Source organism: Coffea arabica, chromosome 5c, assembly GCF_036785885.1.
Source record: "Coffea arabica cultivar ET-39 chromosome 5c, Coffea Arabica ET-39 HiFi, whole genome shotgun sequence".
Classification (NCBI taxonomy): domain Eukaryota; kingdom Viridiplantae; phylum Streptophyta; class Magnoliopsida; order Gentianales; family Rubiaceae; genus Coffea; species Coffea arabica.
This window is the reverse complement of record NC_092319.1, coordinates 45,736,124-45,754,383: the sequence shown is the minus strand read 5'-3', so window position 1 is coordinate 45,754,383 and position 18,260 is coordinate 45,736,124. Positions and strand designations below refer to the sequence as shown.

The following is an 18,260-nucleotide window of genomic DNA, read 5'->3' as shown; positions in this document are numbered from 1 at the left end:
TTACATATATAACGCCATAAAAAAAAATTACAATAATTTTTTTCAATAATATTTAAAATGATCTTCTATCCAAAACACTTGTCACTCCAAAAAAAAAGGTCTTGTAAGGCTTTAAATTTCCCTATGAATCGAAAAAAGTTCTTTCAGATATATGAAAATTCAAGAACTGATAATGAAGTTATTTAATTAAAAATTTGTAATTTATGTGTGTCTAATTGCTCTCTCTAACTGTCCATTTAGAGCTGTTAGGGGTCCAATAAATCAGGGAGTTGCAAGTTACAGCCCGCGGGGGCCCAAGAGCTCCAACACAGACATTCTCTGTTGAAGATATGTTTGGGGATGCTATGCGACTATTTGTTGAAGCAAGTGGGCCGTAGTTTGGCTGAAGCCGACTAAAGCTTGTCGAAGGCATGTTTTGATCCGTGGTGATGATACGAGCTAAATTCACCCAATTTTTTTTTTCTTTAAAACAAAAATTTGATTAATTTGTGGTTCAAATCATGTTGCGGATAGCACAAGACATGTTTTTCTTAATTTGAACCATACTCTTGGAATTAAAATAATTTCTTCTTTTTTTATTTTTCTTTCAATTTATCTAATTTTTAATATTCATTTTTAAGATTTAAAATAATTATTGCTTCAAAACTATTTATGGAAGCAAAGATATGGTTTTTATAAAATAATAAGCAAAAACTTTTTTCTATTTTTTTGGATTGCTTCAGAGTTAATAAAATAAAAATATATTCTTTTTTTAATGCAACATGGCCTCAATAAGGGCATTTTGGGCATTAAGGGAGGTTTTTGTTAAATGTTTGATCATTCAAAGGGTGAGATCGTTATTTGGACAAATTACAGGAATTGATTGGTAATATGGTCAAACCTCAGGAGAGGTAAATGTAATTAACCCTAAAAATAATAATAATGCTATGAAGACCAGGAATGTTAGGATGCCAGTTTATTGAGTGTGAATGCAATTCCAGTCGGCAAGCCAACATCCAATTCAATAGAAAGGTCATGCCGTTGCTGTCTAAGATAATAGTAGTAATGATTTTGTTATTCTTTAATTACTTTTCCGTTGATAAAAAGGATTCTTTAACAGTGGGTTTCCATGAAATAAAAAAAAAAAAGACAGGAAAATGATCAAGTGTGAAAAGTTGAGTTTTTATAGGCTGGTTTTGATCAAGTGTGACAGGTGGTATTGGTTTTTTTTTTTTTTGTTTTTAATTATGTTGACTTAGTGGGATAAAGACACAAATAAAAAAACTACAAAGATGGTGAGTGCAATATTATCTAATTATAAAGACAAATTTGCTTTGTTTGGAAGAGTTGGTTTTTGGGATGTTTTTAAAATATTTTATTATAATAATGTATATAAAAAAATGTTACTCTAAATATTTTTAGTGGTGTTTTTAGAATATATTTTGTGATATTTTTAAAGTTTAAGAATTCTTAAAATATTTTTTAAAAATTAATACCACCGTTGGCTACCATCCTCTCTCTGCTTCCTCCTGCCTTCCCCTCCCCTTTCTTGTATATTGGAAGAAGAAGAGGGTGTAGATTTTATTTTTAAATTTTTTTTATATATTTGAAGTTGTTTTTAATATATTGTGTAGATGTGATTTTTTAGAATTATATTCGTTTGTATATCATCACTGTATCAATATATATGAAAAAATTGTTTTTAAAAAATTATGTATAAACCTTTGGGCACCGTCCTCCACGTCTCCTCGACAAAAACAGGACAAAATATCCCAAAAAAAAAGGGGAAAGAAAAAAATAATAAAAAAGTGGGAAATTGGTCATTAGGTCCTTTGACCTTCTGGGCCCAAACGCCAAACTTTCGCTCTCAATAGAAGACGAAATCTTTATTCTTTGATACAGCCGAGAAAAAAAAAAAATAATAATAATGATATCTCACAAATCTCTCTTCTCGAGACTCTAGAAGTGCAAGCAAGGATCACCACCAACGTGGCATGAAAGAGGAGCATATCCAAAATAATAAAAATAAATACTGATAAACAAAATCCCAAAATAAAGCGTTCCTCAGAAAAGAAAAAAAAAAAAAATCAGTTAACAGTCTTGAACTCGTCAGTCGTCACAGCTCTTATCTTCAAATCTTCAGCATTTGGATCGATTTGGAAACCTCTCTCGTCCTCGATTCTCGTTCCTCTTAAAAAAATTATCCAATTCGCAAAATTATTTTTACTGCACACAATTTTTTCCAGCTCGGCAAGCTACCCGAAAAGTGAAGAAATCTATACCCTAGTTTCAGTCAGAAACCCTAATTTTCCAATCCGAGAGTAGGAATTAATACCCAGCGAGCTAAAAGAATTCTGGGTTCTTTTGCATTTGTTCCAGTTCTAAGCTGTGAATCGGATATCCTTGGCTCAGCTCTGCGGCTGGTATTCGAAATTTAGGATTTTGGCTTATTTAGTTGGTTTTGGGATACTGATCTGAGTGTGAGAATTATGATTTGTTCGTTTCGGTTAAATAATTTTGGGTTGCTGAAGTATTGGCGGAGGCTTGGTTTTTAGCTATATAATCTGTTTGGTGAATTATTAGGTTATAAGTAACTGGATATTTGAACTGCGGAAATGATGTCCGTGGAGAGATCATTCGATGCATGGGAAGAGGTTCAAAGGCATGGTCAGGATTTAGCTGATAGGTTAGCTCAGGGTTTTACTGGCTTGATACAGTCTCATATCACTCCGCCGTCATTTCCATGGCCAAATTCGCAGCCGCCTAAGCTTTTTGATATGGAGTTTGCAGCTCAGAATTTTGTGAAAAGGGATTTTGGACTTGCTGTGGACAATTCAGCCATTAATGGGGTTTCTGCGATTTTCGATATTGGGAATAGGATAGGTCAGGCTGGGGTGGATTTTGGTGCTTGTGTTAACGGCATGGTTCAACAGTTTTTCAGGAGGTTGCCAGTCCCATTTCGGCATGAAGAGAATGTGGTGGTGTCATTGCAGACAGAGGCTAATAGCCAGAGGAATGATATGGGTATTAGTTTACAAGAAGATTTGGCATCAGTGGCCAAACGGTTTAGGGACTATGGGTTCACGGAAACTAAACTGGTTGCTGAGGGGTGTACAGATGAAGAAAATGCTGGTCTTAATGTGAAGGCATCAAAACTCTTTGGTAGATCACAGGTACAACTTGAACAGATAAAAGAGTTACAAGTGTTTATAGAATACTATAGTGCATGCCAAGCCTGTAATTAATGAATCCAATTTAATTTCTGAACAGATTGAGCTCAACTGTAGCATGTAAACGGGAGTTTTGGGTAATTGTGTTGTGTTCAGTGGGATGACTTTATCGTTAAAAATAGACACAAGTGCTTCATATTGTACTTTAGGGCATATTGTCTTTGCTGTGCCTATCAGCACATTGAACAAAACCTAAGTCTTTGTTCTTGTAGTTGACAAGTATGTAACATTTGATTGAGATAAATCTAATGGAGCATAAGTTTTTGACTCTTAATATAAGTAAGATGATGTTTATTTCGGTGCTCTAGCTTAGAGAAATCTAATTATGTAACTTGCTTCTGGCATAGCTCTCTTTATTATAAAAAAGGATACAAATTTATTGATAAATAACTCTCTCTCTTGCGAGGCTGTCCTTGAATTTTTCAGCTTTGTTATCTGGCAGTTTGTGGTTAGCTCATTATTCAGTCATTTAGTAGATTCTAAATGGCTAATTAATGCCAATCTTTAATGGTAATCTGACAAAATGTGATGCTTGAAAGCAATTGCTTGTGATGTGGCTGCTTTCATATTTACATTCTAACATACATCAACGATACGGTGATTGCAGTTGTTGAAAGACAAAAATGGGAAAAAGAAAAGCCTGAATCTGTGATATTGATTCAGGTCAAAAGACATTCAGTTTTATTTTAGCTTTTTCTCTATATTCCTACAAGCCAGATTCTAGACTCTGATTTTTCTTAGGTAGGTTATAATAGGTTTGGAACCTTGTTTCTTGTCACAATGAGACCAAAATTGTAAAAAAAAACTGAGCTGATATGTATGATTCCACTCCATTTACTCTGTTTGATGGGCAAATTATTTTATGTAGGGTACCATTAATGTTACGTCGACATATGAAAGTAGGACACGAAGTGTAGAAAGCTCTTTGGTGGCGAGGGGGGACTTGTGGAGAGTTGAGGCATCACAAAGTAGTTCTACATCTCGAAACGATAATTCGCTGTTCCTCGTCCAGCTCGGTCCAGTTCTTTTTGTTCGTGATTCAACACTTCTTTTGCCAGTTCACTTGTCAAAGCAACACTTGCTTTGGTATGGCTATGACAGGAAGGTAAGTTTAATATCTTTGTACATTCTGTTGTGTATGGATTAAAGTCTGGTTTCCTTGCGAGAGCAAAATTAATGTTGCAGGACCTGAACAGGAAGTTTTAGATGTTGTGATCAACATCTAAAATCAGTTGCCACCATGATGTCATAAATGTTGGATCAACTTCTAAAATTTATTTCCACCACATGTTTGCAGTTGATAAGCTTTTTAACGTGGTTGCATTGTTGTCTATTCTGTCTACTTAAGAGCTGTTTAATGGGGAATTTTGGCAAATGTTCTAAAGCTTGCTTCCCATTTATGACTTGTAGATTATATGTAAAGTGTAAAGATGATTACTTTATGCAGTTATAGAATGTTTGACCTATTGATAACTTCATGGAGTTATGTAGAACGTGTATGGAAGGTAAACTTAAACTTTGTTTGGAGATGCTGTTCATCTCTTGATGTGATGCTCCTTATTTGCTGTGTATGTCTATTTTTGTGTGCAAGAGAGAGGATTGGTCGGGCAGGGAAGGATGGGAGTGTGCATATTGCTTCAGCTCATTGTGCATTCTCAGTAGTGGCCAACTTTCTTTAATGGAAATTTGAAGCTGATATTTAACTTGTATAGGGCATCTTGATTTGCTTGTTATCTAACCAACTTGTCTTCACAGTTGTTTTACTATTAGACGTTCCTCATATTAACTTTCACGTGAATCATCTTTAATAAGACTTTAAATTTTGCCTTCTAATTATCCATGTGTTTTAATGAAATTGTTTTTTGCACTTCAGTTGGACTTTATCTGCTTCATATGCTCTTTAAGCTTTGCCTTTTTTTTTTTTCTGGTTTTATCTAAATTAAGTTGGTTTCTTATGGGCTATGGGCAGAATGGAATGCATTCACTATGTCCAGCGATGTGGTCTAAGCATAGGAGGTGGCTCTTGATGTCAATGATATGTCTCAATCCTTTGGCCTGTGTAAGTATGATTCTGTAATTTGTGTCGTACTCTTTAACTATTCTGTATCTGGCTCGCTTTGGCTGGTATAATTAATTGGTACTGTCAAATGCATCCCACGGAAGATATGAAGAAGGGAGAAAGCTGAATATTATGAAAAATTTAAGAGAGTGCTCGTACCAAAAGTTCATGAATGTGCTTTCGTTGTCTTTTTCAGTCTGTTAATATCATTCTCTCATTTTTGCTTTTAACTCGGGAAACTGAAATCTGAGCTCTAGAAGGAGAAGTAAGGACTAAGTATTATTGCTTGTTCTCAAAATGCAATTATCTTGCTTCATTTTCCATGCAGCTTGATTGATGGGTATTAACTGCACCTCTGGTGCAAATATTTCTGCATGATGCACTTCCAGTATTTCAAGAAATGGGTTTTCTTTCTGCAGAGTAGCTTATTGACTCTCTCTCTCTCTCTCTCTCTCTCTATAGTCATTCATGGACCTACAGTTTCCGAATGGCCAAATAACCTATATATCTGGCGAGGGCATATCTACCAGTGCTTTTCTGCCTCTTTGTGGAGGTCTTCTTCAAGCTCAGGGTCAATATCCAGGAGAGATGAGGTTCAGTTTCTCTTGTAAGGTGAGTTGGTGAGTTGGTGAGAGTAGAAAATGCCTGGACAAGCTTTTTCTGTTTGATTATAATCCTCTCTTTTGGAACTTAGCCAAGTTACAGCTTGGTTTAGGAAGCTAATAAATGGTTGGATTTATCCAGAATAAGCGGGGGACATGCATTACACCTATGGTGCAGTGGCCTGATAAGTCATTCTCCCTGGGCCTGGCGCAGTCTTTAGCTTGGAAGAGATCTGGGCTCATGGTCAGACCAACTATCCAGTTCAGGTAAATTTTTATCTACTACACTTCTTGTGCCTAGCTCTATGTATGTTTTGAGTGAAAATTTTCACTGTCATTGGGATATTGACAAAATTACATTCTTGTTATTTAACTTATGGATATGTTCTTTTCTGGTTCCTATTTATTTTTGGTTCATTCAATATTTAACATGCAAGAATGGTTTGTGAAATTTTTTTTTTGCCTATTCATAAAATGCCAAATGTACAGTTTGTGCCCTACATTTGGTGGAAGCAATCCTGGATTGCGAGCGGAATTTACACACAGTCTGAAGGAGGAACTAAGCCTCATCTGTGGCTGCGCACTTGTTGATCGTCCTTCTGCATTTGCATCAGTTTCTGTAAGTTGTCCCTATTTTACAGATAAACTTTGGCTTTCTTGTATTACATTGTTGACGCTTGATAGGTTTTCTATAGCTTAAGAGTAATTGGTAATGGGCTGAGGCTTGTGTTAGGAAGAGGGGACCTGTGAATTAGAGTGTGACTGAGGAAATTGACTGATGTGTGCTTAGCTAAGCGCAATCATATTAGAGAGCACACATCTAGTTTTGGAGTCTATTGAGGATAGAATTTAAAGTTTTTACCTCAAATTTTCGGAGCTCATGACCAAATATATCATTTAGTTTTAAGGAATCTATCTGTTCTTCTTTTTGGATTTGAATTTTCTTGCATCCAAACCAAAATTTGAACTCTTGTACTCTATAATTTCTGCCGTGAGATCCCTGTGAACAGCGCAGGCTTACTATGCTGAATAATAAGACATGCTGCAGCAGTGTTGTTATCTTTTAAAAGATGCTTGTTTTTGCTGTTTGCTTTAAGAACGTCACTAGATATGGTGTTTGCTAATGAAGCAGATTGTTTTACCGTCACTAGATTCTGCTTTCCGTTTTCTCCTTGTATTCCATAATTACTCCTCTGACTTGAAATTCTTTTCATCCTCTATGTAGCTTGGCAGGTCCAAGTGGAATGGAAACGTTGGCAGCTCAGGGATAGTTGTCAAAGTTGAAACTCCTTTGGGTGATGTTTGCAGGCCGACCTTCTCTGTTCAGTTGAATAGTGGAATCGAGTTGTAAAGTTTCTGATAGGTTTACCGAAGTTTGTAAAGACTCCAGATTGTCCTTTCTTCTAGAAGCACAGCCTCATCACAATGCCCTAACCCCCCCCCCCCCTCTCCCTCCTTGAACCCTCTTTAAAAAAGCCAAAGAAGAAAAAGGAAAAAAAAAGGAATTAGGAGGGAGGAGGAAATACAGGAATAAATACTTGTGTAGAAAATTGTATATATCTCATTGTGAATGATTGTCCTTTGGAATGCCAAGATTGACCTTCATCCTAATGTGTTTATTACTTTGTATGTTTCTCCTTGTTTATATGGAGATGATGGCTCGAGAACTTTCAGATTTCTTGTTTTCAATTATTGTAGGTAAAGTTGTATGCTTTGGGGTCTGGGGTCTGGGGTCTGCTTGGAAGGTTAGTTTTCCTTGTGTTTGGAAAAATTAAAAAAACTTTTTTTTTCCGTTTCTCCTTGCTATCGGGGTATGCTTATAAGAAATGCAACCCTTTCCTATAATTGATCTTAATGACGAAGAAAAGAGAAATTTGTATCATTCATATTTTCCATCAATCCATGGACAAAAGTACAATGACAAAAGCAGTAGCTGGCTGCTGCAGTCCTCCTGCTCTCATGTTCTGACTGAAAAAAATCTTGTCCAGTGGGCATAGGAAAACCTTCTTAACTATTCTTATAGCAATGTTCAGTTGAACATTCACCAGGACCGGGAGGAGAAATATATATATATCATGACTTGCTTTCTTCATTTGACAATAAATCTATGACAGAAATGGCAGAAATGGCTTTGCAAGGACATGAACTTCCTTTCCTTTTCCAACAAGATATCAGTAAAGGGTTCAACTGAGGCTGCATTTAATTTGAGGGAGCAGAAGAACAGACTGAAGACTGTATATTCGAATGTAGGAGACAACGGTTAAGTAGGCACAGTAAGGACGAGTATTACAATCCTTCTTGAAAGAAAAAGAATGTACGTAAGACATGATTTGCCCTGTGGCCTGCAAAAAGTGATACTATAATTCTCATGATGCATTTAAATATTTCTGGGAAGATTTCAGTGGTACAAAGCAGTCAATATATCAGAAAAACTATGATGTAACTATCAGAAGCAAAGTAGCAGGTTCAACAAGAAGTGGTGGTGGTGGTGGTACTTCTTTCTGAGACAGCCAATGGCTCAAATGCTTTTATACCATGAGAGACTTTACTTCTAGCACCGACCACCTTTATTGTTGATCTTCCCGGAAAAATAACTGGCCGACAAAAGATCAGAGCAATAATTAACTCGGTCAGGAATGTTATAATGCTGATCCATACAAATACAGATCTCCTCCAATACCGTATCATCCTTTTGATCTGGGGAAGCTCAGATTCGATGTGCAGTGATGCAGCATATATTTCTGGGATACCAAAGCCTGCTTCATATTCTGCTCTCTGTTCAATTATCACCTTAAAGCAAGCAGTTGGCTCATATCCCTCTGTAAAGTACATGACGCCTATTTTCAAGTGTTGGATTTCTGATTGAAAACCAGCAAGAAGAAGGGGACTTTTAAATATGGTCCCAACAAATCTTATTGGTTGACTTTTGAATTGTAGCATGGTGGGATAGCTTGAACGTGCAGTCACCTTACCATCTGAAGACAAGCACTGTACCCTCACCTACATTAACAAAGCTGAGAACCATAAGTATTTATATAACCCCCATGAAAGGGACATTCTGGGCGGAGAAGTTTGCACAATTTTCTGGTTCAACTTCTTCAGAACTTTGAGAGTCACCTAGCTTTGTCGTTACAATATGGCAGATGTATGAGCAGCAGATCGTACTTAACTGAAGAGATAATTCTATTTTTGTGTCAATGCAATGAATGTTTGTATTAACAGGTAAAGCAGTCAAATCCATAAGGGAAATCATCATTTTTGTTCCGTACTTAGACAAATAATTTTTTGTCTTAGAAGGCAACAATATCCAAAACTATTCATGCATTGTCAATAGAATCAATTGCCTATATTACATAAGTCGTCATACCTGGAATATCCCAAGGTTTCTGTTGTACTCTGACTCGGGCATTGTCAGCAACACAGTAAGCTGTAGCTTGTGATTGTAAGGGATGGTGCGCCCTCCAGCACTCTTGGAAAACAGCATCCTGTCTTCAGAAATCAAGCCAGGGGACGCGCCAGTGACAGGAGAGGATGTAACGGGAACAAAAGCAACCGGACTACTTGTGGTGTAGTCAAAGTTCAGATTTTCAGTTGTCTGTATGGATTCTACGACCAAATGTCTCATGGTTATGCCGCCAATCACGAATCCCATGATTAGCAATCCAACCAGGATCAGATACACGTAAACTGACCAGAAAAATGCCCAACAGAATCTTACAGCCACTTTCAGCATTGACTCTTGCAACTTCAACCGATCACATATAAAGTACATCAAACTAAACCAAGAGTAACTCCACAATGTCAACAGCTTTTTCATTAAATGCTCTCTAGCTAGAGCTAGAGCACGAAATGGCAACGTTAGCATTGTGAGCCAAAAGTTGAATATCTGAATAGGTAATGTGAAGACGATTGTGAACAAACTAAGTTGAGCACCACCGAGTTCAAGTATCAGTACTGTCAGGATTCTTAGAAAAGCTACAAAATCCAGTGGAAAGTTGTTATAGAAACTCGAAGGGCATTCAATCATCTTTGGAAATTGAACATACATGTTACTGCTTTCAATTCCCGGATTTGATGAGCTTGAACTTGATTGAAGCGGAGAGCACTCGGACTTCCAACGTACCTTTTCATCCAATTGCATGGCACCTTTTCCTTTCCATTTCCTGACTAAGTCATTCTTGTCCTCGTTAATACTGCATGACTCCAGTTGAGAGGATAGAAATGGTCCTGGTGACTTTCGGGCCATCAACAATTTTTCAGCTCCAAGCAGCAAAGAATGCCTCACCAAGTTGATGAAAAAGTTGTCTGATTCTCGACCACGTGCATTGGCATATCCAAATGAATCACTAGGACCTTTGAACGTCCCATGATTACCATCAATGTCATCAATATTTTCTTGAATGTTCGAGTCATCCATTGATTGTTTCTCCAAAGAAGTAATGAAATGAAAGAGTCTTTGTATTTGATCTAAATAATGAAAATGAAATAAAAGTGACGAGGGAAAATCCTGTTAGAAATGAATCAACGGTAAGCTGCATGAGGCCACTTTTATAGTCAACAGAATTTGCTTAGGTGGAAGGACCTCAATCTTCTTCTGTGATAATTAGATGGTCATTGGACAGTCCAGATTGGTTGGCTCATTAACCAAGATTGGTTTCTTATCTGATGGTTGGGATTCTCTGATCGACTTCAATTCAGAAATTCAGGATAAATTACGTTGCAGAGTGACACACATCTCAACACTAGCTGATAAGTTTTGGACTGTCCAGGCCCCATTCTGCATACCACACGACGAGCCTGGCAGGTCTCATAGGAATCTAAAGCATATTGCAGTTCTAAAATAAATATTTTTGCAATACCTCAATTGGGTGTCAGGCCATAACCTGGGATTGGCACACGTATCTAATTACGATTGATTTGGAACTGCCGAATTCCAAGTCCAGTTGTTCCTTGAGTTTCTGAGCAGCCTTCTTTTTTTTTTTTTTTTTTTTTTTCCGGCTCTAGGAGTCCTGCGGATGGAGGTACTCTGCTATGAAACCAGGATTGGAGTAGCAATTAAGAACCTTGATTTTGGGTGGGATTATTTTGAATATAGGCCAGTCATTTTGTGCTTAACAAAATGGAAGTGGGTTTTAGTGCCATGGGTTTCAGGACGTGCGGTGATTCAGATTACATTGCAAGGAGAAAATTGATGAACACATACATACTCAGACTGAAAGAAAGAATATGAATTTTGTTACAAAGAGCACAGGAACTCCAAAGGTACCTAAAAAATTGACATGACCGAATCTGTATGGCACTAAATAATAAAAGTTTGCGATCCTGCGATCCTAAATCTCATCCTCGTAAGTTACTGAAAGTTCGACATCATCAACACCACGAAAGAAGCTTGTTAGATGAAAAAAAATGAAAGCGGCATTTCATTCTCACTAGGAAGAGACACTGGTCTGTCAGTCCATGGTCCGTCATCTGTTGAAGTAGTCCGAACGAACTGACTGTCAATGGAGAGTTTAGAAACATGGATTTGACTGTCTTGTGATAATTTCTCAAGGGCTTGACCCTAATGTCCTCATTCACTGAGGTGCATCTGATAAGTGGTGTCTGAACTGCAATTCTGCCTTCGAGCATACTCACTGCAGAAGACATGGATGGCCGTAGAGTAGGAGATGGATTAGTACATCATAACGCCAAATTTAACATCCTCAGTGCTTCATCTGTATTGTAGCTTGAACCAAGACTTGGATCCACAAGCTCTAAAAGATTTCCTCGTTCTTGCAGGACGTCACGTTGCCACATGGAATAACGGAACTTAGTAACTCATCCATTACCACCAACGGATTGAGTAACAAAGAAATTCGCTAGTAGAATGTTAAGAATAGACACTCAACTCTATATTTGGTAGAATATTTGCAGCTATGATATGAATGCGCAAGCCAAGAACAACTCTGTGATAGGTAGAACATTTCCTGCTATGATAAGAGTGAATAAGCTAAGCTATATTTCCTGCTAAATCAGTCTACGAGATTTCTTTCCAAGAGAGGAGAACGAATTCATGGAGGGATTGATGAATGGTATCTATGATCCCAATCATTGAGATCTTAGGTCCTGTAAACACAATCTTCAGCCAAAACTCTAATTTCCCATTTTGCAATTTTGATGGTATTGACTACAAAAATTTTTGATAAAATTCATTAGTTTATACTTGCTGTCCCTCCTGCTTCCATCCTCTCCTAAATATTACCCACCAATGTTGACGGACACTCGCGCTACTCTTCATACTTGATCAATTTTTAGGAAGCTCGAGACAGTAAATGCTATTTCAGCCAATCCACTTTTAGGAAGAGACATGTTCATTCATTCCATAGGTTTCAAGTAATCAACTCCAATTTGCTAATTTAAGCTACAGAAGGTAATTTTTGCCTGATGGATAGAGCTGATATACGAGTTTACCCAATCAAGTGTTTGTGTTCTTTTCCCAATGAAGATCTCCTGGGCAACTACTCCAAACCTGTAAACATCTGCTTTGTCCGTTAAGTAACCCTTCATAGCATATTCATGAGCCATTAACCTCTGCTGGAATAATTTATAATACAAATCATAAGATCTTTTCCATGGATAAATGTCATCATGTGTTTTGCCTAACCATGTACTATTACCCACCTCCTGCAATGAAATACAAAAATTTCAGTCAATTTTTGTTGTTATCAACGAAAGATCAGATGAAGAAAAAATTTACGAATAAAAGAAGGAAATAGGCTCAAAAGCTGACATTGTTCCGCCAATTCAAGTGCTAATATATGTGTTCTCCACTTCATCAGCTTGGCCAATCCAAAATCAGATATTTTAGCATTGAGATCCTTTTCAAGAAGTACATTTGTAGCCATTATGTCTCTGTGGGCAATTTTCAACCTGAGATTGTTCATTAAGATATGCCAAGCCTCTTGCTATCCTAAGCATATCTTCTTCTTTGTCGGCCAGTTTAGATATAGGCACTGTTCCATTCGACCTAATAATGTAAGGCAACAGGGAAAAGGATGTGAAAGTGAAATATCATATTGCAAGCTATGCTTTCTCATAAAGATGATACCAAAATGCTTACCAAATATTGCTCCAGAAAGACAGCCATTTTGCCAGGTATTCATATAGTAGCTACAAATCTATGCAACAGCCATAAGGCCTCACCAACGCTACACCCATAACAGCCATAATGATCTGCATGGTTGAGGAAAGATCACATGAAATCATACAGATCATAGGTGGCTCTCAATAATACAAGATGCCGTATAGGTTGGCAACACATAAATTGGATTTTCCAAGTATGCAAGGTCCTTTAGATCCACCAAGCAATTCCGTGACACATACAGCCAAGGTCATCCACATGATCATGAACAAACCAAAATGAATGTAACAAAGAGACTTAGTATTTCAGGACTGACGAGTTGCTCGTTGAAGTCAAATAGCTGGAGGATAAGTTCCTGTTGAAGTACAAGATTTCTGATATAAACCCTAAAATATTCCACCCAGGAAGAAAGCAAAGAAACGCTTACACAGTGCCAGCATATTCAAATAGTTCAAATGCAATAAATGTCCGGTTTGTGCGCGTGCATGCATGTGTATGATATTTATGCAAACTTGTTTGCAACATTTGCGTCCATTCAACTTTTGGAGAAAAGAGGATATGTGTACCAACATGCATGTTCTGTCTGCTGTCCAGTACCCAAATGGGTATATCTCCGCTTAATGCATTAGAAGCCAGAAAGCTGCACAAAACAGAACGGCATTTAGCTTGTTCCATAGTATAGGCCATTATCCGATTATTCAAGAAAAGAATAACATGTTTCACATATTGCAAACAAAACTCAATTTAGAATAAGTGACTTACAGGTTATTGAAGTTCGAACTTTGAAAAGTATTTGGGATTGGACTATTGTAGCCAAGGTCCCTGTGAAAGCATTGCCCAGCAAACCCAAAACCAGAAGCAATAGCAGATCTTCTACTCCAATGCTTTTCATTTTTGTATTTGAACTGATCATAGAGCAAAAAATGAAAACCACATTCAATTGGTATACATACAAGTAGCAAAAGGCTCAAGTCTTAATGAAGTAAAATAATTTCAGCTGGAATAAACTAGCCCTATGCTATAAGCTAGCACATAATATATTTAAATCGTTGGAAACAAATTGAACAATGATGCTGTATCACTTGCGCCAGCACAAGTTAGGCTCTGATCGGTAAGAATGGGTCACTTACTCACAGAAAATCGTGTGCTCAAATGTGTTGATCCGTTGTGATGATCGGAGCCGAATCCAGTCAAACTTTTTTGTATAAAAAAAAAAGCTATATCACTTGCAATGTAATCAGCTTTCTAATCAGGTCAGAGATGATCAGTGACATAGTTCAACAAAATTGCACAAATGCCACCATGCAAAACAAACTTACAGTGCCTTTAGCTTGAGCACGTTGCCTGTATATTCTGGGATTGGGCCAAAAATTGAACAATTTCTTAATATTCTGCATCATTTGAATGACATAAATAAGATTGAAAGAGAATCATCGGATCTCTATTCAAAGGCACAGCAGTATGCTACTCACAGTAATTTGCAATTTTCAGGCCTCCAACATTGGGAAAGCTAGTTCTTGATCCATTCAAGCCCAAGTTACCGGTTGGCCTAAGTCCCTGACTCCAAAGGCCGAATCTTTACCTACCGGGCCAAGAGGCAAAACACCGTCCAGTGGAATGGACTTCAGAGTCGAGACTATTTCCCTTTAACCAGAAAAGGTACGGATGGTTGTCCTACTTGCTTTTGAAAAGTCACGAAGACAGCGTCGTCACCAGTGGCCCAAACTACGGTCTTTTTCCACGGAATTTCTTCATTGCTTCACAACTAAGTGCTTTGTAGTTTAGGTTAATTCTAATTCTCCACAAACCTAACAAAAGACATGAAGTTTTATGTTATACAAATCTCTCAGGATGTTAAATAGGATGGAAGAAGCTCAAGGGTAGAGCTGTTATTCGAGTCGAGCCGAGCCCGAGTAGTAGTGGTTCGAGCTCGATTTGTACGAATTTCGAGCTGGCTCGATAACATTGTCGAATCGAATAACTAGCTCGAGTTCGAGCTCGTTAGCTCTATATTTAGCTCGAGCTCGGCTCGAGCTCAACTCGTTTAACACAATCGAGTCGAGCTCGAAATATTTACCATAGCAGCCATCTGTTCACTGCAAGTCTGTAACCATTCAGAAGATGCAAATTTGGCATACATATTTGTTGCTGAGTGGGGATTATGGATTTAATCCAATTTAGCAAAAGAGAAAAGATCAAGCAGTCCCACCAAAAGAAAACATATGTAATTTTCTATCAGTCCAACAGTCAAAAGAGCCGTGTTTGACTTGGTATGAATGTCCAGCAACTTAGAAATGTGAAAATTACTCCTCTAAATTGATGAGAATTCACTTTGGCATTCATAGTACCTCAGCCATGGTTGCTGATGAGAATTCACAAGTAGTCAAGTACTCATATTTTGTTCACTTACAACAAACATCAAAGCAATAATCAAGTCTAAAAGACAGCGAACAATAAGAGCTACAGAGCAACAGCAGTAGCAATTTCTAAAATTTAGCCTTCATTTTGAGGAAGCTCAACTTCATGACACGTAAAATGTCTCGACAACATCCGATTGATCCTACAGAATAAAAATGTAAAAGTCATGATATTTTCTAAAAATAAGAGCTACTGAGCTAAAAAAATGAAGTAGAATACCAAAGGACAGCAGCAGCTGGTTGGTCATGTGGTAGAAATAAGAGTTTATGAAAAATTGGATAAACTGATTAACAAAGAAACTAATGTATTGTAATGGACAAAAGTTTTTAAAAGATTCAACCAGTCAAACATAAACTAGTCAACATCCACTATCTATAGGCAGCATATTTTTTTTCATGTCATTTTCAAAGTTTCTTTTTGGTTTCTTTAGCAACCCCTCCATGGAAAGGTTTTGTCAAATCTTCAAAATACTACCTCTCTCCACAATCTAAAAAGTCCGCGCAGAAGCCCATTGCATCATTTGTCAGCTTCCACACGAATATAGAGAGTATCAGACAAAACCCACATCCCAATAACGCCTCAAAAGCACAATATTTTAGCAAAATACCAAAATCCCTAAATCCTAATTACCAAATAGAAGAAGATAATGCACCTTAATTTTTTTTTGGATCTCAGCTCTATATGTACGTAACTCCAAAATCAGAAATCAAGTACAGAAAAATACACGGGTTCACCAGGTGGCGGCTGGTGTTTGCGCAACCAAGGCGGTGGGCTGGTGCGACAAGTCAGCTCCTCTGAAGAGCGATTGCTGATGCTCCCTGCTAGAGCTATTACCGAAGGATGAATTGGTGATTTAGGGTTGACGCTTGACGGGCCAAAGTCTGGACGGAAGAGAGCAGAGCCGAAGAGAAGGCAAAAGCCCAGAGGTGAAGGCGGAAGAAGAATGAGCGAATGAAGGATTAGGGATTCAGGAGTTTGACTCTGGAAATAGATGGAAGTATTTTACTGAAATAGCCATAATTAATGAATTGGCATTTTTATCCCTCAAATTCGAGCCTTTCGGGTAGCCCGCGCTCGGCTCGTTTAATTAACGAGCAGTCTTTAGGCTCGAACTCGACTCGTTTATTCTAATAAACGAGCCGAGTTCGAGCCTTCACGAGCCGGGTCGAGCCTGGCTCGCAAGCTGTCCGATTCGAATAACAGCACTACTCAAGGGTGATGGAATGAGCAGGTTGAGAGGCATTTTGCCCATTAAATAACGAATAACAACATATTATTGCTCAAAATTAGGATGTTCTTTTGACATTACTGATGGTACTTGTGTAATATCCATATTGAGGCCTTGTTTTAGGCATAAAATTACAAATTTATGGAATAAAATGAGATGTTGAATGAAATTATGTTAGTGTTAATTTTGCAAAAGAAAATGCAGAGAAGAGAATTAGAATTAGCTAGAACTCTTAGAGTTCTATCTACTACCCTGAAGTTTAGAACTCTTAGATCTAGCAATTAAGGGTGGACAATTATTATCGTTAGGAAAAAAAAAATTAAGGGTGGAAAAGGTTGTGAGGACAGGTGGGAAGTAAAAAAAAAAAAAGGGAATGCAATTACGTTAATTCTAACGCTTAAAAGAAGAGGAAAATGAATAGAAAGAGACATCTAATCCATGCGAACTATGATGAGTAAACACAAATATTCTATTCTGGTTGTAAGGTTTTTATTACAAACAAATTGGTAAACATGTTTTGAGTGATGAATATTATGGTTTTATGAGGGAATTTTATTCCAGTGGTGGATTTAAGGGCCTGTTTGGAAGATGAGTTTTTTGAGTGTTTGTATAAAACTTTATTGTAGATCACTGTGGAAGTTATAGAAAAACTTTTGTGAGATGAAAAACTTTTTTTCCTTTTTCTTTTCTTTCTTTTCTTTTTTCTTTTTTTCTTTTTTTCTTTTTTCTTTTCCTTCTTTCCCCTTCCCCTTCCTTCACCTGCGACTCCTCTTCTCCCTCCCCCGCCACCCCCTCTCCCTGCCACCCCTTTTCCTCCCCTCTCCCCCGCCACCCCTCCCCCCTCCCTCTCCCGTCGCTCCTCTGCCCCTTCCTCTTCCTTCCCTGCCACTCCTCTTCTCCCTCCCACGTCACCCCCCTCTGCCTACCACCCCTCCTTCTCCCTCTCCTGTCACCCTTTTGCCCGTCACCCCTTCTCCTCCCCTCTCCCCTGCCACCCCTCTTCTCTCTCTGCCCTGTCAACCCCCTCTGCCCACCACCCCACTCTGCCCGCCACCCCCTTTTCTCCATCATCCCCGTCGCTCTCAACAGCCATACGCCAGAGTAATGGAAGCCATGGATTTTTTTTTTTTAACTTTTGCCCGTCACCCCTTCTCCTCCCTTTTCTCCTGTCACCTTACCTCTTCCTTAGCTGCGATCTGGTCGCGCAACTAGATCGCAACCCCTCTCCCCCTCCATTTTTAGGATCTGGTCGGGGGACGGAGAGGGGAAGAGGGGATGGGAGGACGAGAGAAGGAGAGGAGGTGAAGGAGAGGGAGAGAAAAAAAAAAAGAGGAAGGCAGTGCCGGAATTGTTGACCGGCGCCGGGAGCGGTGATGGAGGCGGTGGCTGGCGCCGGAGGACATGGTGGGTTGGATGAGGGAGGGAAAAGAAGAAAAATTGAAGAAAAATTTTTTGTGTATTAGATGGGTGTGTAGGTTAAAAACTTTGATAAATTTTTTGGAGTTCCTGTAGCAAAAGTTGTTAAAAAACTAGTTTTATACAAATTTAGTAAAAAATCAAGGTTCCAAACAGGCTCTAAGGTTGGGGCACTAGGGACACGGACCTCACTGCCCCCCTTAAATTC

At 38.2% G+C, this 18,260-nt stretch overlaps 1 protein-coding gene and 1 long non-coding RNA gene across 3 annotated transcripts; one reads left to right on the top strand and one right to left on the bottom strand.

Annotated features, from left to right (window-relative positions):
• Positions 1-2,032: 2,032 nt before the first annotated feature.
• On the top strand, positions 2,033-7,481 carry LOC113691021 (uncharacterized). The gene is made up of 7 exons (XM_027209189.2): positions 2,033-3,152; positions 4,078-4,314; positions 5,179-5,268; positions 5,731-5,880; positions 6,013-6,137; positions 6,360-6,489; positions 7,096-7,481. Exons 1-7 carry the CDS (start codon positions 2,595-2,597, stop codon positions 7,219-7,221), a joined length of 1,416 nt encoding a protein of 471 aa, XP_027064990.1. The 5' UTR covers positions 2,033-2,594; the 3' UTR covers positions 7,222-7,481.
• A 3,534-nt stretch (positions 7,482-11,015) lies between these two features.
• LOC140007826 (uncharacterized) lies at positions 11,016-16,604 on the bottom strand. Of its 2 annotated transcripts, none has more exons than XR_011815285.1 (7): positions 16,061-16,604; positions 14,121-15,550; positions 13,753-13,895; positions 13,561-13,630; positions 12,970-13,082; positions 12,640-12,876; positions 11,016-12,533 (listed from the first exon to the last, which is right to left on the bottom strand). It is a non-coding gene; the product is annotated as an uncharacterized lncRNA (long non-coding RNA). The 2 variants fall into 2 exon arrangements; XR_011815284.1 differs by having other exon boundaries at positions 16,133-16,604.
• Positions 16,605-18,260: the final 1,656 nt, after the last annotated feature.